The sequence below is a fragment of the Xenopus tropicalis genome, chromosome 4 (assembly GCF_000004195.4).
Source record: "Xenopus tropicalis strain Nigerian chromosome 4, UCB_Xtro_10.0, whole genome shotgun sequence".
Classification (NCBI taxonomy): domain Eukaryota; kingdom Metazoa; phylum Chordata; class Amphibia; order Anura; family Pipidae; genus Xenopus; species Xenopus tropicalis.
The window spans coordinates 3,229,230-3,252,983 of record NC_030680.2 but is presented as its reverse complement, the minus strand read 5'-3'; the positions used below and the strand labels follow the sequence as shown (position 1 = coordinate 3,252,983).

General features: G+C 46.7%; 1 protein-coding gene across 1 annotated transcript in view; it reads left to right on the top strand.

The window, feature by feature from the left end:
- The window catches only part of insc (INSC, spindle orientation adaptor protein), an 85,613-nt gene that overhangs the window by 2,515 nt on the left and 59,344 nt on the right, over nucleotides 1-23,754 (top strand). The window contains exons 2-3 of the mRNA XM_031900374.1: nucleotides 2,880-3,011; nucleotides 19,609-19,703. Of these exons, the coding sequence (XP_031756234.1) occupies nucleotides 19,651-19,703 (53 nt within the window). The 5' untranslated portion in view covers nucleotides 2,880-3,011; nucleotides 19,609-19,650. The remainder of the gene's footprint in view (nucleotides 1-2,879; nucleotides 3,012-19,608; nucleotides 19,704-23,754) is intronic.

The following is a 23,754-nucleotide window of genomic DNA, read 5'->3' as shown; positions in this document are numbered from 1 at the left end:
GGCAGAGACAGGGGAAAGTGTTGGAAGGGTTACTGCCTGCCCTGCTCTCATTTCCCTACAGAAACATTATATGAGTGATTACAGTCAGTAGGTGGGTAATACAATATGTATATATACAGTATATATACAGAAACTTGTTTCTATTTCCTATAAAAGCCATTTCAGGTCAAGTGTTTCACTTCTAAAATATGTTGGTAGAGACATCAGTGTTTTAAATGTTTCTGGGAAAGAAGCTGCGGTTTTGCCCATAATAACATGTTCTTTACGCGACTAAAGGGAACCTAAAACTTAACAAAGGAATGCTGCACATTATGTTTTAGGCTTCTGTTCCAGCCCCAAAGTACAGCTGTGCTGCTGAAAATGCCACCAGTAGCCCCCCATCTTCTTTCTCATGGGCTGCTATGGTGCCTATAGTAAGCTAGGGAACCACTCACTATACAGTATATACACACTATAACGGGCCCACTATACAGTATATACACTATAACGGGCCCACTAAACAGTATATATACACTATAACGGGCACACTATACAGTATATACACTATAACGGGCCCACTATACAGTATATATACACTATAACGGGCCCACTATACAGTATATATACACTATAACGGGCCCACTATACAGTATATACACTATAACGGGCCCACTATACAGTATATATACACTATAACGGGCCCACTATACAGTATATATACACTATAACGGGCCCACTATACAGTATATACACTATAACGGGCCCACTATACAGTATATATACACTATAACGGGCCCACTATACAGTATATACACACTATAACGGGCCCACTATACAGTATATATACACTATAACGAGCCCACTATACAGTATATACACTATAACGGGCCCACTATACAGTATATACACACTATAACGGGCCCACTATACAGTATATACACTATAACGGGCCCACTATACAGTATATATACACTATAACGGGCCCACTATACAGTATATACACACTATAACGGGCCCACTATACAGTATATATACACTATAACGAGCCCACTATACAGTATATACACGATAACGGGCCCACTATACAGTATATATACACTATAACGGGCCCACTATACAGTATATATACACTATAACGAGCCCACTATACAGTATATACACTATAACGGGCCCACTATACAGTATATATACACTATAACGGGCCCACTATACAGTATATATACACTATAACGGGCCCACTATACAGTATATACACACTATAACGGGCCCACTATACAGTATATATACACTATAACGGGCCCACTATACAGTATATACACACTATAACGGGCCCACTATACAGTATATATACACTATAACGAGCCCACTATACAGTATATACACGATAACGGGCCCACTATACAGTATTTATACACTATAACGGGCCCACTATACAGTATATACACTATAACGGGCCCACTATACAGTATATACACACTATAACGGGCCCACTATACAGTATATATACACTATAACGGGCCCACTATACAGTATATATATACTATAACGGGCCCACTATACAGTATATACACACTATAACGGGCCCACTATACAGTATATATATACTATAACGGGCCCACTATACAGTATATACACACTATAACGGGCCCACTATACAGTATATACACTATAACGGGCCCACTATACAGTATATACACACTATAACGGGCCCACTATACAGTATATATACACTATAACGGGCCCACTATACAGTATATACACACTATAACGGGCCCACTATACAGTATATACACACTATAACGGGCCCACTATACAGTATATATACACTATAACGGGCCCACTATACAGTATATATATACTATAACGGGCCCACTATACAGTATATATACACTATAACGGGCCCACTATACAGTATATACACTATAACGGGCCCACTATACAGTATATATACTATAACGGGCCCACTATACAGTATATATACACTATAACGGGCCCACTATACAGTATATATACACTATAACGGGCCCACTATACAGTATATACACACTATAACGGGCCCACTATACAGTATATATACACTATAACGGGCCCACTATACAGTATATATACACTATAACGGGCCCACTATACAGTATATACACACTATAACGGGCCCACTATACAGTATATATACACTATAACGGGCACACTATACAGTATATATACACTATAACGGGCCCACTATACAGTATATATACACTATAACGGGCCCACTATACATTATATATACACTATAACGGGCCCACTACACAGTATATACACACTATAACAAACCCCTATACAGTATATACACACTATAACGGGCCCACTATACAGTATATATACACAATAACGGGCCCACTATACATTATATATACACTATAACGGGCCCACTACACACTATATATACACACTATAACGAACCCCTATACAGTATATACACACTATAACGGGCCCACTATACAGTATATACACACTATAACGGGCCCACTATACAGTATATATACACTATAACAGGCCCACTATACAGTATATATACACTATAACGGGCCCACTATACAGTATATACACACTATAACGAGCCCACTATACAGTATATACACACTATAACGGGCCCACTATACACCATATGCAGTAAATTATGGGCAAAGGGTAAGTTTTCCCTTTAAAATAACTTGTTGTCGCCATTTTTTCCCCAGTGTTTAATATTCAGCCACAATAAAATCCAGAGATTCCAGGCCGTTGTCGTTGCAGCTTTAATTGGTTCTGATCCTCCAGAAAGTCATAAGGAATTTGTAGAGACAATTGTGCTTTTGTTAGATGCCTTTTTGCTGCCTTGTGGCTCCGAGTGCGACTAAATAGTGTTGTGTTGTATCCTACAGCGCGGCCCGGGCACCTCTCTGTCTTACCCAGCCCTGGGACCAGAGGAATACCCCTACCTGCCCCAAGGTGAGATGCAACTGCCTCCTCCACTGACTGTCGCACATCTGCATTATCCAGTAGCACTATAAAAGGTGAGAATTTATCCCTTTAGTATTAGATTCTGTGAGCCAATATGTGCTTTTGGGGACTAAGCAAAGGGGGTGCTGTTCCTCTGGGGAGGGATTGGGGCTGTGGGATAGCAGGTATAGTAGGGAGAGATGGTGCCTATAGTAGCAGTGGGGGGATAATAGCCTCTGGGAAGGGACTGGGGCTGTGGGATAGCAGGTATAGTAGGGAGAGATGGTGCCTATAGTAGCAGTGGGATAATAGCCTCTGGGAAGGGACTGGGGCTGTGGGATAGCAGGTATAGTAGGGAGAGATGGTGCCTATAGTAGCAGTGGGGGGATAATAGCCTCTGGGAAGGGACTGGGGCTGTGGGATAGCAGGTATAGTAGGGAGAGATGGTACCTATAGTAACAGTGGGGGGATAATAGCCTCTGGGAAGGGACTGGGGCTGTGGGATAGCAGGTATAGTAGGGAGAGATGGTGCCTATAGTAGCAGTGGGGGGATAATAGCCTCTGGGAAGGGACAGGGGCTGTGGGATAGCAGGTATAGTAGGGAGAGATGGTGCCTATAGTAGCAGTGGGGGGATAATAGCCTCTGGGAAGGGACTGGGGCTGTGGGAGAGCAGGTATAGTAGGGAGAGATGGTGCCTATAGTAGCAGTGGGATAATAGCCTCTGGGAAGGGACTGGGGCTGTGGGATAGCAGGTATAGTAGGGAGAGATGGTGCCTATAGTAGCAGTGGGATAATAGCCTCTGGGAAGGGACTGGGGCTGTGGGATAGCAGGTATAGTAGGGAGAGATGGTGCCTATAGTAGCAGTGGGGGATAATAGCCTCTGGGAAGGGACTGGGGCTGTGGGATAGCAGGTATAGTAGGGAGAGATGGTGCCTATAGTAGCAGTGGGGGGATAATAGCCTCTGGGAAGGGACTGGGGCTGTGGGATAGCAGGTATAGTAGGGAGAGATGGTGCCTATAGTAGCAGTGGGGGGATAATAGCCTCTGGGAAGGGACTGGGGCTGTGGGATAGCAGGTATAGTAGGGAGAGATGGTGCCTATAGTAGCAGTGGGGGGATAATAGCCTCTGGGAAGGGACTGGGGCTGTGGGATAGCAGGTATAGTAGGGAGAGATGGTGCCTATAGTAGCAGTGGGGGGATAATAGCCTCTGGGAAGGGACTGGGGCTGTGGGATAGCAGGTATAGTAGGGAGAGATGGTGCCTATAGTAGCAGTGGGGGGATAATAGCCTCTGGGAAGGGACTGGGGCTGTGGGATAGCAGGTATAGTAGGGAGAGATGGTGCCTATAGTAGCAGTGGGGGATAATAGCCTCTGGGAAGGGACTGGGGCTGTGGGATAGCAGGTATAGTAGGGAGAGATGGTGCCTATAGTAGCAGTGGGGGGATAATAGCCTCTGGGAAGGGACTGGGGCTGTGGGATAGCAGGTATAGTAGGGAGAGATGGTGCCTATAGTAGCAGTGGGGGGATAATAGCCTCTGGGAAGGGACTGGGGCTGTGGGATAGCAGGTATAGTAGGGAGAGATGGTGCCTATAGTAGCAGTGGGGGGATAATAGCCTCTGGGAAGGGACTGGGGCTGTGGGATAGCAGGTATAGTAGGGAGAGATGGTGCCTATAGTAGCAGTGGGGGGATAATAGCCTCTGGGAAGGGACTGGGGCTGTGGGATAGCAGGTATAGTAGGGAGAGATGGTGCCTATAGTAGCAGTGGGGGGATAATAGCCTCTGGGAAGGGACTGGGGCTGTGGGATAGCAGGTATAGTAGGGAGAGATGGTGCCTATAGTAGCAGTGGGATAATAGCCTCTGGGAAGGGACTGGGGCTGTGGGATAGCAGGTATAGTAGGGAGAGATGGTGCCTATAGTAGCAGTGGGGGGGGATAATAGCCTCTGGGAAGGGACTGGGGCTGTGGGATAGCAGGTATAGTAGGGAGAGATGGTGCCTATAGTAGCAGTGGGGGGATAATAGCCTCTGGGAAGGGACTGGGGCTGTGGGATAGCAGGTATAGTAGGGAGAGATGGTGCCTATAGTAGCAGTGGGATAATAGCCTCTGGGAAGGGACTGGGGCTGTGGGATAGCAGGTATAGTAGGGAGAGATGGTGCCTATAGTAGCAGTGGGGGGATAATAGCCTCTGGGAAGGGACTGGGGCTGTGGGATAGCAGGTATAGTAGGGAGAGATGGTGCCTATAGTAGCAGTGGGGGGATAATAGCCTCTGGGAAGGGACTGGGGATACCATGAGTAGCTACAGAGACTCGTGACCTTACAAGCTCTTTATGTTTAATCGGATCAGGGAGCGCTTGTATTCAGACTCGGGGACTCAGTCGTCGCTCTGATCAGATATAAATCCATTACTTTTATTTCTGAAATAGATTCCTTTATGCCGGGTTCAGTTAATGCATTAAGCAGGGAATTCATTTTCAATTTTGGAAGCGGCGAGTACAATCTCCCTTCCCATAATGCACTTGGCTCCGAAACCTTTTTAACTTTGCAGATTCAGCGCGTCCAAATTCTCTAAATCAAAGACTTAATTGAAACCTTTCCCAGAATCCCCTGGGTTCCTTTGAGCAGAAGACATGGCCGCCCACAGTAGTTTGGATGAAGTTTCAGGCGCAGTACCCATTCCCACCTGCTCTTTCCCATAGGGCAGCAACAGAACAGCGCCCCCACTTGTGCTGTAGATAAGTGAAGGCAATTGAATGGTTTTAGTGCTATTTATAAAGGTAACTGTTTTTGCAAGCAGTATTTTCTTATCCATTTCTGTGCTGATCAGGAGTCGGAACCAGCAGTGCAGGGGATAAGCATCCAGACAGTGATGAATAGTAAATGGAAAATGACTAAGAATCATATTTTATTTCATTAGGCAGAAACAGGTTTTGGGTGGAGTTTCCCTTTATTAAGAAAAGAACTTTTGCCCGTGATTAAGGGCTTGTAACTCATTTTTAGGAAGAGAAATCTGCTTCTGTGATTTGTATATCTGGCCCATAATAATACAGAGCCCCTGTAATTTAGCTCATTGTGGGGGGGGGGGGGGGGGGGGGGGGGGGGGTTGGAGCCACAACAGTTCAGCCACACGCCATTGGCATCGCTTGGTCTCTGTACAAAGGCCCTTTGTTCCTCTGGGGCTAATTCTTTCCATACAGACTCCAAGCAAATCTTTCCAAGCCCAAGTGTTTCTGCAGAACTGCAAAATACTGATCCGATTCATCCTCTCTCCTCTGGGGCACTGATACCTCTTCCCTTCCCTGAACCCTTTCCTCTTATTCCCTTCACTAAATCCCTGGGAGGAATCCCAGCAGCTCTAAGGGAAACACTATGGCACCTCCTACCCATATGTATAAATACAAATATACAGAGAAGGAATGCTCTGGGCACACAATAAGCTGTACCCCCATACTGTACTGTCTAAGGGAAACACTATGGCACCCCCTACCCATATGTATAAATACAAATATACAGAGAAGGAATGTTCTGGGCACACAATAAGCTGTACCCCCATACTGTACTGTCTAAGGGAAACACTATGGCACCCCCTACCCATATGTATAAATACAAATATACAGAGAAGGAATGTTCTGGGCACACAATAAGCTGTACCCCCATACTGTACTGTCTAAGGGAAACACTATGGCACCCCCTACCCATATGTATAAATACAAATATACAGAGAGGGAATGTTCTGGGCACACAATAAGCTGTACCCCCATACTGTACTGTCTAAGGGAAACACTATGGCACCCCCTACCCATATGTATAAATACAAATATACAGAGAAGGAATGTTCTGGGCACACAATAAGCTGTACCCCCATACTGTACTGTCTAAGGGAAACACTATGGCACCTCCTACCCATATGTATAAATACAAATATACAGAGAAGGAATGTTCTGGGCACACAATAAGCTGTACCCCCATACTGTACTGTCTAAGGGAAACACTATGGCACCCCCTACCCATATGTATAAATACAAATATACAGAGAAGGAATGTTCTGGGCACACAATAAGCTGTACCCCCATACTGTACTGTCTAAGGGAAACACTATGGCACCTCCTACCCATATGTATAAATACAAATATACAGAGAAGGAATGTTCTGGGCACACAATAAGCTGTACCCCCATACTGTACTGTCTAAGGGAAACACTATGGCACCCCCTACCCATAAGTATAAATACAAATATACAGAGAAGGAATGTTTTGGGCACACAATAAGCTGTACCCCCATACTGTACTGTCTAAGGGAAACACTATGGCACCTCCTACCCATATGTATAAATACAAATATACAGAGAAGGAATGTTCATTGAATATTTAACAGCGCCACCATCCTTTACACTAGGGTACTGCAGGCCCATAGTGAATATGACCAGGTGGAAGGATTAGGGAGTCAGATGGTGCCATATGTAATGACAAATGATTTATTCATGGGTTTCACACTGGTACCTTTGTCACATTCTCCCATGTCCGTAACTGAAATGTCTCGTTCATCCTGGTTATGGGGCCGGTTCCATTTTGCTAATAACCCAATTGTGTCTCTATTGTAGCTGTTTGTGTTCAGCCGTTTTTTGTGGCTTCTTTCCCGCTTCCCTGAGCTGCCCCACGTGCCCCATAGCCCAAGGTGCCGCACAAGAGAAGCCCCAGTGCACCTGAATGGCCGCTATCAGTTTACACCCAAGTAAATGTTTTATGTGCTTAGCAGCCTGTCAGTCCCACAGCCCCTTGCACTATCAGATCCTTGCACCAACGGGTAGTGAGCTCTGCGGCACAGGGAATTGCTTTACTATATCCCCTGGTTCCGACATTGCCCCGGGGTGGAATTTACTGACGAATAGCGGAGACAATGGGTGAGTGATACCTGATGCCCTATTACCCCCCCCCCATGCAATATCCTTACTAAGTACTTAGGGGAAAAGCAGATAATAAGCAGTCGGTTCTTGCAGTTATAATAAGAAAAGCAAGCTTCTGATTGGTTGTGGGATATTGGGGCAAATTCTCCTGAGTACTTAATACCGGGGGCAAGTATTTCTTAGTATCACAGGGACATCCAGGGAGGCTGCAGTGTGAGTGGAGGCAGCAGGGGTGGATAGTGGAGTCTGGTGCAATTAATCTGCTGGGTTTCTTAGTGGGATCCTAGTGCTTCTATGGCAGTCAGTTATTTACACAATTACCCAACACAAGCGCTGGGGGGCGCTACAGCCTTTCCAAGACAATCAAGGCCCTTTTACCTTGGAGGTATCTGCCCCATTAGCCCTAGGGACCCAATCCCAAAACCCAAAATCTTACCCCATCTTTATTGCCCCGAAACAACCACATCCCCTGTCATTTCTAACAGCATCTCCCCGTACATCCCAGCCTCTCTGTGTGTGACTTGCCCTCTCTCGTGGCAACATTACACCACTCGTCCTATTGCCCTTCCCCATATGTACTTCCCTATCAGGTTCCACCTCCTACCCACCATCTGTCTGCTGAAACCCTACCCACTGCACCTAGCACCCAGCACCCAGCACCCTGCCTGCAAGAGACACAGACAGGATACCCCTTTGAGTTAACTTTTAGTATGACGTAGAGAGTAATATTCTGAGACAATTTGCAATTGGTCTTCATTTTGTATTATTTGTAGTTTTTTTTAGTTATTTTGCTTTTTGTTCAGCAGCTCTGCAGTTTGGCGTTTCAGCAGCTATCTGGTTGCTAAGGTCCAAATGACCTTAGTGACCAGGGAGTGGATTGAATGAGAGGCTGGTATATAAATAGGGGAGGGGCTGAATAGAAAGATAAGGAATAAAAAGTAACAATAACAATAAAACTGGGGCCTCACAGAGCAATAGTTATTTGGTTGCCGGGGTCAGTGACCCCCATTTGAATGCTGCAAAGAGAAGAAGAATAAGGGAAATAATTAATAAACTATAAGAAATAAATAACGAAGACCAATTGAAAAGTTAATTAGAACTGGCTATTTATAACATACTAAAGGTTGACTCGAAGGTGAACATACACATTATGTGCACCCTAAAGTGTCCAATTGACATCTGGGCAATTTTGGCCATATATTGGTCGGGGGGGGGGCCTGCCGGAGGGCCCCCCAGTCTTAAGGAGCCGAATCCCCAGTTGAAATCTGACCACTTTCAAAATTACCCCAACCAGGTGCCATTATTACAATATAATTTCCCCTCTGCCCCTGTCACATGATAGATGTCTAATTAGGATTTTGCCCAATCGGGGTTTCCCTTGATTATTTGCACAATAAAATGAAATTGTGTTTGTTCCAATGAACCTGTACATATATTTATATTTATTTCCTTTTATAATACGTGGAATGGAGGCGCCACCTGCGCCGGTCGGAAGGATCACGCCATTATTTGTTGTAATTAGGGGCCAATTCATTGTTTTCTATATTTATTGCACAGAAATCCGTATTGTGCTGCTGAAATGAAACAATATAAGATTATAATGGCCCCCATCCTCCTCCCATGAGCCTATGAGTAAGTGAGCCGGGCTTATACACTACAGACCCCCCCGTATATCTGTATTATATAGATTCTCTCTGTATTAAACACCTGAGCACAGGCAGTAAATAGAAATGAACCCCCCGCTGAATGGAATAACCCTCTCTGCCCCCCACTTGTCTAATGATGCACAATGAATAAATCGGGGTCCTCGTAGGTTTAACTTTCCTATAATCCCAATAAATGTTCCGTAAAACACAGGAATGAAGATTATTCTGCCCAGAAAACCCTTTTATCTGTCTATTTGCATTGATACATATGTGCAGGAACTGCCTTTGCTGATGTAAAGGGAATGATCAATAACACAAGCCTTTTGGGGGTGCCACTGCAGCTTTAATGGGAGCCCCCAGTATAATGGCCCTTGTAGTAGTGGGTGCAACGGATACACTGAAGATCTATATAAACTGCCTATTTACTTATATATATCCAATAGGGTTTCCTGACTGAATATGAACATGGGAAAGGCAGGGATTGGTATTTTGTTTGTGACACTAATGGAAATATTCATATATAAGTTTAATTATTTGCCTCCATTTCTTTTTTGCCCTTCTATCCGTAAAGCAGCTCAGCTTCATGGTACAGTCTTGCAAAGAACTCCATTGTTCAAACAGTTTAGGGGCTGTTCCTGCTGAATTGTGCTTAGTACAGGGGAATCCCTATGTGCCATAGTTTTATGGTATCTCTCTGTACAGGCTATGGGCAAACTTAGGGGGCTGTTCCTGCTGAATTGTGCTTAGTACAGGGGAATCCCTATGTGCCATAGTTTTATGGTATCTCTCTGTACAGGCTATGGGCAAACTTAGGGGGCTGTTCCTGCTGAATTGTGCTTAGTACAGGGGAATCCCTATGTGCCATAGTGTTATGGTATCTCTCTGTACAGGCTATGAGCAAACTTAGGGGGCTGTTCCTGCTGAATTGTGCTTAGTACAGGGGAATCCCTATGTGCCATAGTTTTATGGTATCTCTCTGTACAGGCTATGGGCAAACTTAGGGGGCTGTTCCTGCTGAATTGTGCTTAGTACAGGGGAATCCCTATGTGCCATAGTTTTATGGTATCTCTCTGTACAGGCTATGGGCAAACTTAGGGGGCTGTTCCTGCTGAATTGGGCTTAGTACAGGGGAATCCCTATGTGCCATAGTTTATGGTATCTCTCTGTACAGGCTATGGGCAAACTTAGGGGGCTGTTCCTGCTGAATTGTGCTTAGTACAGGGGAATCCCTATGTGCCATAGTTTTATGGTATCTCTCTGTACAGGCTATGGGCAAACTTAGGGGGCTGTTCCTGCTGAATTGTGCTTAGTACAGGGGAATCCCTACGTGCCATAGTTTTATGGTATCTCTATGTACAGGCTATGGGCAAACTTAGGGGGCTGTTCCTGCTGAATTGTGCTTAGTACAGGGGAATCCCTATGTGCCATAGTTTTATGGTATCTCTCTGTAAAGGCTATGGGCAAACTTAGGGGGCTGTTCCTGCTGAATTGTGCTTAGTACAGGGGAATCCCTATGTGCCATAGCGGCAGCCAAACCTTATTTATGGTGAGGGAGGGAAGAATGTGTGTGCTTTCTGTTAAGATTTATTAAAACCCCACCGCTTCACTGAACTGATAAGATTTCTTTATATTTCGGATCCCAATTCCCCATCAACTCTGTCTTATTCAACCGCAGAGGGAAACAGAAACCTTTCTATTCGGCTGCCAGACTCATTTCCTCGCTGCAACAGTGAATAAATGGGACATGAAATGCACGTTACTCTCCTACAGCTGAGATTTCATTTATATCAAAGGGCAACTGAGTGGAAGCTAAAAATATTCTCTGAGTATAAATCATGAACATCACCCAATATTCCTCTTGGCTTCACACTAAAGTAATTAGGAGCATCCCCTCATGTACCGAGATCAGTAATAATAAAGATAATCAGGATCTGTGCCACTGTGACAGAATGCTCTGTTATACAGATAGCTAGAATCTCACCCATAAAGCAGGGCAGGACTGCTGCTTACAATGGGGGGATCAGATAGGATCTGTGCCACTGTGACAGAATGCTCTGTTATACAGATAGCTAGAATCTCAGCCATAAAGCAGGGCAGGACTGCTGCTTACAATGGGGGGGATCAGATAGGATCTGTGCCACTGTGACAGAATGCTCTGTTATACAGATAGCTAGAATCTCAGCCATAAAGCAGGGCAGGACTGCTGCTTACAATGGGGGGGGGATCAGATAGGATCTGTGCCACTGTGACAGAATGCTCTGTTATACAGATAGCTAGAATCTCAGCCATAAAGCAGGGCAGGACTGCTGCTTACAATGGGGGGATCAGATAGGATCTGTGCCACTGTGACAGAATGCTCTGTTATACAGATAGCTAGAATCTCAGCCATAAAGCAGGGCAGGACTGCTGCTTACAATGGGGGGGATCAGATAGGATCTGTGCCACTGTGACAGAATGCTCTGTTATACAGATAGCTAGAATCTCAGCCATAAAGCAGGGCAGGACTGCTGCTTACAATGGGGGGGGATCAGATAGGATCTGTGCCACTGTGACAGAATGCTCTGTTATACAGATAGCTAGAATCTCAGCCATAAAGCAGGGCAGGACTGCTGCTTACAATGGGGGGATCAGATAGGATCTGTGCCACTGTGACAGAATGCTCTGTTATACAGATAGCTAGAATCTCAGCCATAAAGCAGGGCAGGACTGCTGCTTACAATGGGGGGATCAGATAGGATCTGTGCCACTGTGACAGAATGCTCTGTTATACAGATAGCTAGAATCTCAGCCATAAAGCAGGGCAGGACTGCTGCTTACAATGGGGGGGATCAGATAGGATCTGTGCCACTGTGACAGAATGCTCTGTTATACAGATAGATAGAATCTCAGCCATAAAGCAGGGCAGGACTGCTGCTTACAATGGGGGGATCAGATAGGATCTGTGCCACTGTGACAGAATGCTCTGTTATACAGATAGATAGAATCTCAGCCATAAAGCAGGGCAGGACTGCTGCTTACAATGGGGGGGGGGGGGGGGGGGGGGGGGGATCCAATAGAAGAATAAAAGTGCCTTAGCTTTATCTTTTGATTTTGGCCACCAGTGAAAGCTAATGGATCTTCCCTGTTATGAAGAGAGACTGACCCAGCTGTGATTGTTTACGTGGGAATTAAGGGGATTATGGGGGGACATGACTTCTCTATATTAGGGGACAATACAACAAACTCTGTAGCTCCTTATTGTTATAATAAAAGAGATTTGACACTGACAGGGCTGGCGGATACAATAGACAGATTCAGGGAAGAGAATTAGTGTTATTACTGGGCCTTGGTCCATGTTTCCTGGAAAATCTTCATTTTCTCTGGTTCTGGGATTATTCAGGGGTTTATGTGGATTTTAAGGGTTGAACTTAATGAACATGTGTCTTTTTTCATGTTATTCTGCTTTGACAGAGTCCCAACCTCCACAGAACTGGACTGGTTCCCCCGGTTCTGGTTCTTACTGTGCCAATGAAACCATTAGGGTACAGAGGGGCAGGAAGGCAGTTTATACAGCCGGCTGGGGCTAAGTACCCCCCTCCCCTCCAATAGGAGCCAACGAGCCTTCACTTTCCCACATCTAATTGAATCATTTACAGTAACGAGCCGTCATTTCCTGAGTAATTCGGCTGCATTTGCCAGCGGGCGGCGGGGAAGCACTTAATGAGTTACAGGATCTCAGTTTGGCTCATAGGAAAATGCACAGAATAAAACTCAGGTAAAAATCCCCCAGCCCTGTAATATACTGTAATATACTGTAATATACTGTAATATACTGTAATATACTCAAGCCTGGCAAAGCTTGCTGGGAGCTGTAGTTCTGTAGCAAACATAAAATACCCTGCTTTATATGGGCAAGTATTTAACCATAACCACATTCCCTGTAAGCTGCCATCACGGTACTCTAGTCCCACCCACTGCCTGCCCCTTTAAACTGCCATCAGTGTCCTAGTCCCACCCACTGCTTGAGACTCCTTGCCCCTTTAAATTACCATTAGTGTCCTAGTCCCACCCACACTTTGAGTTACAGCCTCCCTGCCCCTCCCCCTGTAAATTTCCATCCGAGTGTCCCACCCATTGCTTAAGTCACAGACTCCCTGCCCCTCCCCCTGTAGGCTGCAATCATAGTGTTCTAGTCCCACCCACTGCTTAAGACTCCTTGCCCTTGCCCCTTTAAATTACCATTAGTGTTCTAGTCCCACCCACACTTTGAGTTACAGCCTCCCTGCCCCTCCCCCTGTAAATTTCCATCAGAGTGTCCCACCCACTGCTTAAGTCACAGACTCCCTGCCCCTCCCCCTGTAGGCTGCAATCATAGTGTTCTAGTCCCACCCACTGCTTAAGTCACAGACTACCTGCCCCTCCCCCTGTAGGCTGCAATCATAGTGTTCTAGTCCCACCCACTGCTTAAGTCACAGACTCCCTGCCCCTCCCCCTGTAGGCTGCAATCATAGTGTTCTAGTCCCACCCACTGCTTAAGTCACAGACTCCCTGCCCCTCCCCCTGTAGGCTGCAATCATAGTGTTCTAGTCCGACCCACTGCTTAAGACTCCTTGCCCTTGCCCCTTTAAATTACCATTAGTGTTCTAGTCCCACCCACACTTTGAGTTACAGCCTCCCTGCCCCTCCCCCTGTAAATTTCCATCAGAGTGTCCCACCCACTGCTTAAGTCACAGACTCCCTGCCCCTCCCCCTGTAGGCTGCAATCATAGTGTTCTAGTCCCACCCACTACTTAAGTCACAGACTACCTGCCCCTCCCCCTGTAAATTTCCATCAGAGTGTACAACCCACTGCTTAAGTCACAGACTACCTGCCCCTCCCCCTGTAAGCTGTAATCAGAGTGTTCTAGTCCCACCCACTGCTTAAGTCACAGACTCCCTGCCCCTCCCCCTGTAGGCTGCAATCATAGTGTTCTAGTCCCACCCACTGCTTAAGTCACAGACTACCTGCCCCTCCCCCTGTAGGCTGCAATCATAGTGTTCTAGTCCCACCCACTGCTTAAGTCACAGACTACCTGCCCCTCCCCCTGTAAATTTCCATCAGAGTGTACAACCCACTGCTTAAGTCACAGACTCCCTGCCCCTCCCCCTGTAAGCTGTAATCAGAGTGTTCTAGTCCCACCCACTGCTTAAGTCACAGACTCCCTGCCCCTCCCCCTTTAAGCTGTAATCAGAGTGTTCTAGTCCCACCCACTGCTTAAGTCACAGACTACCTGCCCCTCCCCCTGTAAGCTTCCATCAGAGTGTTCTAGTCCCACCCACTGCTTAAGTCACAGACTACCTGCCCCTCCCCCTGTAAGCTTCCATCAGAGTGTTCTAGTCCCACCCACTGCTTAAGTCACAGACTACCTGCCCCTCCCCCTGTAAGCTTCCATCAGAGTGTTCTAGTCCCACCCACTGCTTAAGTCACAGACTCCCTGCCCCTCCCCCTGTAAGCTGTAATCAGAGTGTTCTAGTCCCACCCACTGCTTAAGTCACAGACTCCCTGCCCCTCCCCCTGTAAGCTGTAATCAGAGTGTTCTAGTCCCACCCACTGCTTAAGTCACAGACTCCCTGCCCCTCCCCCTGTAAGCTGCAATCAGAGTGTTCTAGTCCCACCCACTGCTTAAGTCACAGACTACCTGCCCCTCCCCCTGTAAGCTGCAATCAGAGTGTTCTAGTCCCATAAGCTGCCATTAAACCTGTTCTGGTTAAATAAAATAAGAACTGACAATTTGGGGCGAATCTTTGCTCAAAATGATTCTATTTTCGCTCTCAGTCCTCTGTAGCTCAGATCCCACCTGGTGGCGCTGTTCTATTGCAGCCAATGGGAAACCTCTGCCGCTGGCAGGTAAGAGGCGGTACTGCAAGTGATCTGACTGCCAATATTGCACCTTCAGTGCATTTCCCCATAGGAATAAAGGGACGATACTCGGCCGAACCCTCCCCATGTAACAAAGTAACAAATGTAACGAGCGACGGTTGGGAAATATCATTTCATTTATGGGCAAATGGCGACCTTTCTATTTATGTCTGATTTATTTATTCTTTATCTTTTATTTATAACAGTTATTACGCGCCGCATATCTGATCCGTACGTACGGAGTCGGAACAGACCTTTATTGCCTTCTTATGAATTCACTTGTTTGCCGGAGGGGAGGCAGGAGCAAGGGATTGTGGGGAAATACTGCAGGGGGTGATGGGTAATCGCTTCTCTTTTGTTAATTCCAAATATATTTTATTTTCAGGGGAAAAAGAGCGGGGGGGGGGCAGTGTAATAATGAAAAGATTCAAATGCTACAAAAGCTCTTGTTCTTGTGTTTAATCAGATTATTGACTTATTTCCTTTTTCTTAGTAGGAAATTGATCAACTGTTTCTCTCCTCACCCCCCTCTCTTGCCCCCAACTGTGTCCATTATCCCTTCCCCTCTCTCCTTCTGTCTCTCATCCCCTCTCCTTTCCTTTTCTATTCCCCCCCCCCAACTGTTTGGCCTTACTCCCCCCCATCCTCCCTCTTCTCCCCCCTTCTATATTTCCCCTCTCCCCCCATTTGTCTCTCTACTCCCCGAACCCCCTTTCCCTTCCCCTCTCTCCTTCTGTCTCTCATCCCCTCTCCTTTCCTTTTCTATTCCCCCCCCAACTGTTTGGCCTTACTCCCCCCCATCCTCCCTCTTCTCCCCCCTTCTATATTTCCCCTCTCCCCCCATTTGTCTCTCTACTCCCCGAACCCCCTTTCCCTTCCCCTCTCTCCTTCTGTCTCTCATCCCCTCTCCTTTCCTTTTCTATTCCCCCCCCAACTGTTTGGCCTTACTCCCCCCCATCCTCCCTCTTCTCCCCCCTTCTATATTTCCCCTCTCCCCCCATTTGTCTCTCTACTCCCCGAACCCCCTTTCCCTTTCCCACTCACTCAGGAACCTGTAACACTCAGTTCCCCCCCGAGGCCGGATGAGCCCCCCCACCTCCCTTCTCCTTGTTTATATTCTGCCCCAGTTCTTTAATAACTGACAAGGCGCCGCTCCTCGCACCCAAAGGTCCCGGATTCCCATTAATTCTCTCTTTCTGCTCCGACAGGGAAAAAATTGCTAAAATTGTTCAGGAAACGTTTCATCTGTTTGAGCGACTTGCTCTGTTCTGCCCCATTTATTGTGCGTCCTGTACGGTGACACCCGGGGGCCAGGGAAATAAGTGACAATAGGCTGCAGCCAATGATGGACGGATCCAAATGCCGGGCTCTTTCTATTGTGTCGGCGTCACAGGCAAAGTGACATTTTATTGCTGATACATTGTAACCATTTGGGCAACAAAAAGCTTTGGGGGGGTCTGACACCCCCTCCATCTCCCCAATTTCCCATCTCTATAATTACAGAACCTGCTGAGCAGATTGATTGGGACGCTGGCTAATTGGGCAGAAATCCAGTTCTACCGAGAAAAAAACAAAGAAACTTAAATATTGGGGCTCATTTATCAACACTGGGCAAATTTGCCCCTGGGCAGTAACCCATAGCAACCAATCAGCGAATTGCTTTATTCAGCCATCTGCAGGTAGAACAATGAGTGCAACAATTTGATTGGGGCCTTGGCTGCAGTGATGCTGGAATTGTGGGTGGAAAGGTTGCATTGTGGGTAAAAAAACCTGGGATTTTGTGTTTGTAAATGGGCCCCACTCTCTGCACTGCTGGTTCTGACTTTCAGTGCAAAGTAACAAAGGCAGATCTCCCTTTACTGGACAACCAGGTTGGGACTGGGCTGGCGGGATGCTGGGAAAAAACCCGGTGGGTCACCCCCCACTTAAGGTGTACGTGGGGGGGAGGGGCTGGTGGTAGGTGACCAGACGGGTAGCAGGGGCCCCAGAGCGGTTAAGGGGGCCCCGGGGCAAGCAGCCCTGGTGGAATTAAATAAAGAAAGCCAATTAATAGCCATTATTATAGTGTTGTAATGTTATTTACTTTCTTTGGTTTAGTTTGCCTTTAAATCCTGACCCTGTTATTTAGCTGATTTACGCCCCGTTTTTTCGCCGATGGCTCTGTTTCCCACCGCGGCCAGGATTCTGGCGGATGAGCTGAGGCCTTGGGGCTGCCAGCTTTGCTTTTAGCCAATCCCCTGACCACAGAAAAGCTTTTGGGAGTTAATGAGCGTCAGCTTTAGGGCGAGCGTCTGGGTGGCGCGGGGTTTGCAAACACAAATTGCTCTGAAAGGCTCCAGTTTTATTGTTACTTTTTTTCATTAATTTTTCTATTCAGTATCTCTCCTATTCTCTCCCTGCCTGGTTGCTAGGATAATGTCAACCCTAGCAACCAGCTGCTGAACAAAAATCTAAGTAATTCAAAAACCACAAATAATATAAAATGAAGACCAACTGCAAATTGTCTCAGGATGTAACTCTCTACATCATAGTGAACCCAGGACCTGCCAATTAAGTAAAATGCCCCCCCCCCCCAAAATAGCCAATGAAATGCCTTAACCGTCCATGCCCCCAAGAATAAGGTGGTGCCCCCCAGTGGCTTCCTGCCCCCCAGCTCACCCACACTTTATCTTAAGATAAATACCCCCATACAATGCGACCGGGAATCAGCATTTAATACGGATAATTCTTTTTTATTACTTTTTATTTACTGACTCAATAGCCGGGGGAATAATAATAACGAACCCGCGCAGCTTCCTTTCTGCTGCCGTAAACGCTGCTGTTATTTCCCCATTGATAAAAGAGACAAAACCCAATGATGCTCCTAACGAGCGTCAGTATTAATAAGGCAAAACGTTGCTTATTAGAAGGTGCGCGCCAGGGGGGCTCATCCCTGCACCCTAATAACCCAGCCGAAATGGGATTTCTACTGCTTATAATTTCAATGTATCTGCAGGGCTTGTCTGTCTGAGATTAGAGAGAAGGGAACACGATGCGCTCACCCTGCAATGAGCACCGAGCCCCCATTTACCTGCTTGTTGGCAATGGGGGGTGGGGGGGCAACTGAGTTTACTCATTCTCTGGCTTCCAGGGGTTGGTAGCACTAGGTAGGTACCTAATATATAGGGGCAGAGACAGGGGAAAGTGTTGGAAGGGTTACTGCCTGCCCTGCTCTCATTTCCCTACAGAAATAGGGGTTGGTAGCACTAGGTAGGTACCTAATATATAGGGGCAGAGACAGGGGAAAGTGTTGGAAGGGTTACTGCCTGCCCTGCTCTCATTTCCCTACAGAAATAGGGGTTGGTAGCACTAGGTAGGTACCTAATATATAGGGGCAGAGACAGGGGAAAGTGTTGGAAGGGTTACTGCCTGCTCTGCTCTCATTTCCCTACAGAAATAGGGGTTGGTAGCACTAGGTAGGTACCTAATATATAGGGGCAGAGACAGGGGAAAGTGTTGGAAGGGTTACTGCCTGCCCTGCTCTCATTTCCCTACAGAAATAGGGGTTGGTAGCACTAGGTAGGTACCTAATATATAGGGGCAGAGACAGGGGAAAGTGTTGGAAGGGTTACTGCCTGCCCTGCTCTCATTTCCCTACAGAAATAGGGGTTGGTAGCACTAGGTAGGTACCTAATATATAGGGGCAGAGACAGGGGAAAGAGTTGGAAGGGTTACTGCCTGCCCTGCTCTTATTTCCCTACAGAAATAGGGGTTGGTAGCACTAGGTAGGTACCTAATATATAGGGGCAGAGACAGGGGAAAGTGTTGGAAGGGTTACTGCCTGCCCTGCTCTCATTTCCCTACAGAAATAGGGGTTGGTAGCACTAGGTAGGTATCTAATATATAGGGGCAGAGACAGGGGAAAGTGTTGGAAGGGTTACTGCCTGCCCTGCTCTCATTTCCCTACAGAAATAGGGGTTGGTAGCACTAGGTAGGTACCTAATATATAGGGGCAGAGACAGGGGAAAGTGTTGGAAGGGTTACTGCCTGCCCTACTCTCATTTCCCTACAGAAATAGGGGTTGGTAGCACTAGGTAGGTACCTAATATATAGGGACAGAGACAGGGGAAGGGTTGGGAGGGTTACTGCCTGCTCTATAATGCTACCTTTTCATACTCTGCATAATACTAAGAATGAATATTAAGGCGCACTTTCCCTTTATCCCTTACATATAACACATTGGTTTCTGTTTCTATTAATCAGGGGGCTCTCAGTCGGTAAAGTAGACACCAGGCGGAGATTCGGATGGCTTTCCAAGATGGCTGCCAATACAGTTCGCTGTCTGTGCCATTCCAGCGGTAAGAACCCCCCGCGCTGCTTGGGGACGGGGTCTCGGCGCTACCGGCCTATGTGCCAAACACACGGGGATAATGGGAAACATCAGCTTATGTCCTGACTGTGTCATGTTAATAAATACCATATTTATTGGGGGTGGAGTTCAATGGAGCTGCTGCCGACATGTGTCTGCCAGATGGGCATCTTCTAAGTAGCCAAAATATCTGCTTTTATTATATATTCCCTATTTGTCTCTGTCTCACCCTGTCTTCCCTTGTTTCTATGGAGTTTCACTGACTGACCCCCTATACTAAGCACAATTCAGCAGGAACAGCCCCCTAAGTTTGCTCATAGCCTGTACAGAGAGATACCATAAAACTATGGCACATAGGGATTCCCCTGTACTAAGCACAATTCAGCAGGAACAGCCCCCTAAGTTTGCTCAAAGCCTGTACAGAGAGATACCATAAAACTATGGCACATAGGGATTCCCCTGTACTAAGCACAATTCAGCAGGAACAGCCCCCTAAGTTTGCTCATAGCCTGTACAGAGAGATACCATAAAACTATGGCACATAGGAATTACCCTGTACTAAGCACAATTCAGCAGGAACAGCCCCCTAAGTTTGCTCAAAGCCTGTACAGAGAGATACCATAAAACTATGGCACATAGGGATTCCCCTGTACTAAGCACAATTCAGCAGGAACAGCCCCCTAAGTTTGCTCATAGCCTGTACAGAGAGATACCATAAAACTATGGCACATAGGGATTACCCTGTACTAAGCACAATTCAGCAGGAACAGCCCCCTAAGTTTGCTCATAGCCTGTACAGAGAGATACCATAAAACTATGGCACATAGGGATTCCCCTGTACAAAGCACATTTCAGCAGGAACAGCCCCCTAAGTTTGCCCATAGCCTGTACAGAGAGATACCATAAAACTATGGCACATAGGGATTCCCCTGTACTAAGCACAATTCAGCAGGAACAGCCTAGAAATTATAATGTCTAAACCTTAGTCTGTAAAGGAAACAATATAGAAACTCCTAGCAATATATATAAATACAAACACAACAGCCTCATACTCTGCTATTAGTTCAAGGCCGCAGTCCTGAGCTGGTTAGTTGGCGCAGATGAGGGTATGAATGAATAAATACATATATATGTAGACATGCATGTTTCCCGCCCCGGGGTTTTACATGTAGAATAAATGAATAAAGCAGCGACTCTTTAGCCCACAGACAGACAAACAGATAATCGGCCCCATTGTCGGCGTTCGGAGCCCCTTTTAATGTGAATGAGTAGATACATTATTCAGAAGTCGGACTTCATTCCTATAAATCAGCAGTGACGCATGTTTGTATCATTGCTATTCAGCGCAGCACAATAATCCCATCGGATATTATATATAATATATCCCCTACAGTAGCAACTCCCTGTAACACAATATTGCTCCGTGTATATACCCCCCCCCGGGGCATCACTCCTCATATTGGGTACCTACCTTCATATGTGTAATAGCTGAATGCATGGGTGGGTAACATGCAAGGGGGGGGCAGAACATTGTGGGGGGGGTATCAGGCATTGAAGGGGAATGGTGGGAACAACGGGGGGGGCAGTTACAGAAGCAAGAGGGCATTTAGGATTAGTGAGGGGATGGGGCAGAAAGGCAGCGCATAGAGATGAGAGGAGAATAAAGGAAGGAGATGGGGACAGAGGGGGGACCAGAAAGGAGACTGAGTTAGTAAGGAGAGGCTGGACCTTAGATATTAATGTATATAAGTATTGTTGGGAAGAGGATGAAGAGGCCAATTGAGCAAAGGGTAGGGACTGTGGGAGAAAGCAGAGCAATAGAGCAAACAGAAGAATTGTGTAACGTGAAGGGGAATTGTGGGAGTAAGTTACGAGGGCTGAGGAGGGCAGTGAAGAAGAACTAAGGAGAGATTGCAGCTGAATAAGGAAGGATAAAAGTCACTGCAACCAGGAGTAAACAATGGGGTGACTGGGGGGGTCCAGGGGGGATTGAGAAGAGATGTAGGAGAGGAAGGAGCTGATTGGTTGGAGGGGGAAGCAGAAGACTGGGGGGCTATGGACAGAAAAGAGACAGCAAGTTGGGTAGGAATGAAGCAGAGAGGAAAAACTTGGTTTATAAAGAATGAAGCAAGTGAACTGAGACAAGGGGGCTGGGGGGGGATTCTGTAGTTTGGGGGAGTCTGAGGGAGGCAGTGGGGTACAAGGGAGAGGAGGTGACCTGCAGGAATAGTAGTGGATCTGGGGAAGGCACCAAGTGAGAGGAGGTAGTGTTTAGAAACATGAAGCAGATGGATTGAGTAGGTTGGAGGACACAGAAGAAGGCAACGGTAACTTGGTAATTTGGAGGGGAGTAAAGGGGGGCCTTGATTTGCAGGATTTGATGAAGGCTAGGGACCACAAGGGCTGCGCTTCATTCATAGTGAGCAGAAGTGAGGGGTATGTCGGGGTAACTGTGAGATGCAGGGGACCCGAGGTGAGAAAGTTGCTTGTGAGAAGCAGAGCAGAAGTGATGAGAGATATTTGAAGAAAAGGGAGCCTATAGGAGAGGCCTGAGGAAGGAAGGAGCCTATAGGAGAGAACTTATGAAAGAAGAGAGCCTAAAGGACTGGACTGAAAAAGGAGGGAGCCTATAGGAGAGGCCTGAGGAAGGAGGGAGCCTATAGGAGAGGCCTGAGGAAGGAGGGAGCCTATAGGAGAGAACTGATGAAAGAAGGGAGCCTATAGGAGAGGCCTGAGGAAGGAGGGAGCCTATAGGAGAGAACTGATGAAAGAAGGGAGCCTATAGGAGAGGCCTGAGGAAGGAGGGAGCCTATAGGAGAGAACTGAGGAAAGAAAGGAGCCCATAGGAGTGAACTGAAGAAGGAGGGAGCCTATAGGAGAGAAATGAGGAAGGAGGGAGCCTATAGGAGAGGCCTGAGGAAGGAGGGAAACTTTTTCTATCATTTCTTATATTAGAGAATTATTTCGATAGCAATGGGAAATGTCATAGGTTTGTGACCCACCTTCCCCCCCCCCCCCCTGGTTTGTCCTACAGCCTGACACACTGGTTAGTGGCCAAATCATGGCACAAAGTAGCCACGACACTCTTGCTTTATGCCCTTGGGACACAATAGAGGGAACACAAGGCTCCTACTGAGGTGGATCAAAGGCTGATGGCAGAGGAGCTGACAGAGGGCCCCTTTATTAACCCCGTTATTTCCATTGATTAAATATTACCCCCCCCCCCCAGCTGCCTGGAGTCAGTGAGTGAAGCTTCTGCTCCCATAATTCTCTCTGCCATTGAATCTCAGAGAAATTAGAAAGGCTTTTGATGGATATTGACGTTTCCAAGAGTTCTTGGAATAACCGGCCTGGCATTATATATGGGCCTCCGTTAGCCGCGCTGGCCGCTGAATTAGCTAATTAAAGGAGCTTTAATGTGTCAGACCTTGTTCATTTGAATACAATAATTACATTCATATAAGTGGGGAGGGGGTCTTTATTTTTGGGGACCCTATATACATGGCACTTATTGAGTATATGCCAACCAGGAAACCGTATTTCATGTTCAAGGAGGGGCAGTTCTGACAGGTGAAGGGGCTTTAAGCAGCAATTGCCATTATATCTGCTCCCTGTAATCCCATAGGCTCCCCCCAAGGTGGTCGCGCTCTTAGATCCATTCCAAGGTGAGGCCTCTGTGATGGAACCCAACAAATTGACCAACAGCTGGAGGGTGTGGGGGGACCTCTATGTAGTCGGCTTTGTCACCTATATGTCTAAGTGCCAACCTGCAGTATGAGGGTCATCCCTTCCCATGTCCCAAGACCAGTTGGTGGACATTTGTTAACATGTTGGGGGCACCTAAATGTTCAGGCCTTCGTAGGCCAACGTTTGGTTGGAATAAATGTCATAGTGTGTCGTTCCTTAAGTCCTAAAGCCATTAAATCTAAATTTACCCACAATTCCCATCCTAACTGGTCCACAGCATAAGCCTCGTTTCCACTGCTTTGGGCCTACCTAAAGGGGATCTTCAATTTACCTAGTAATGTGGCCCTGAGGAT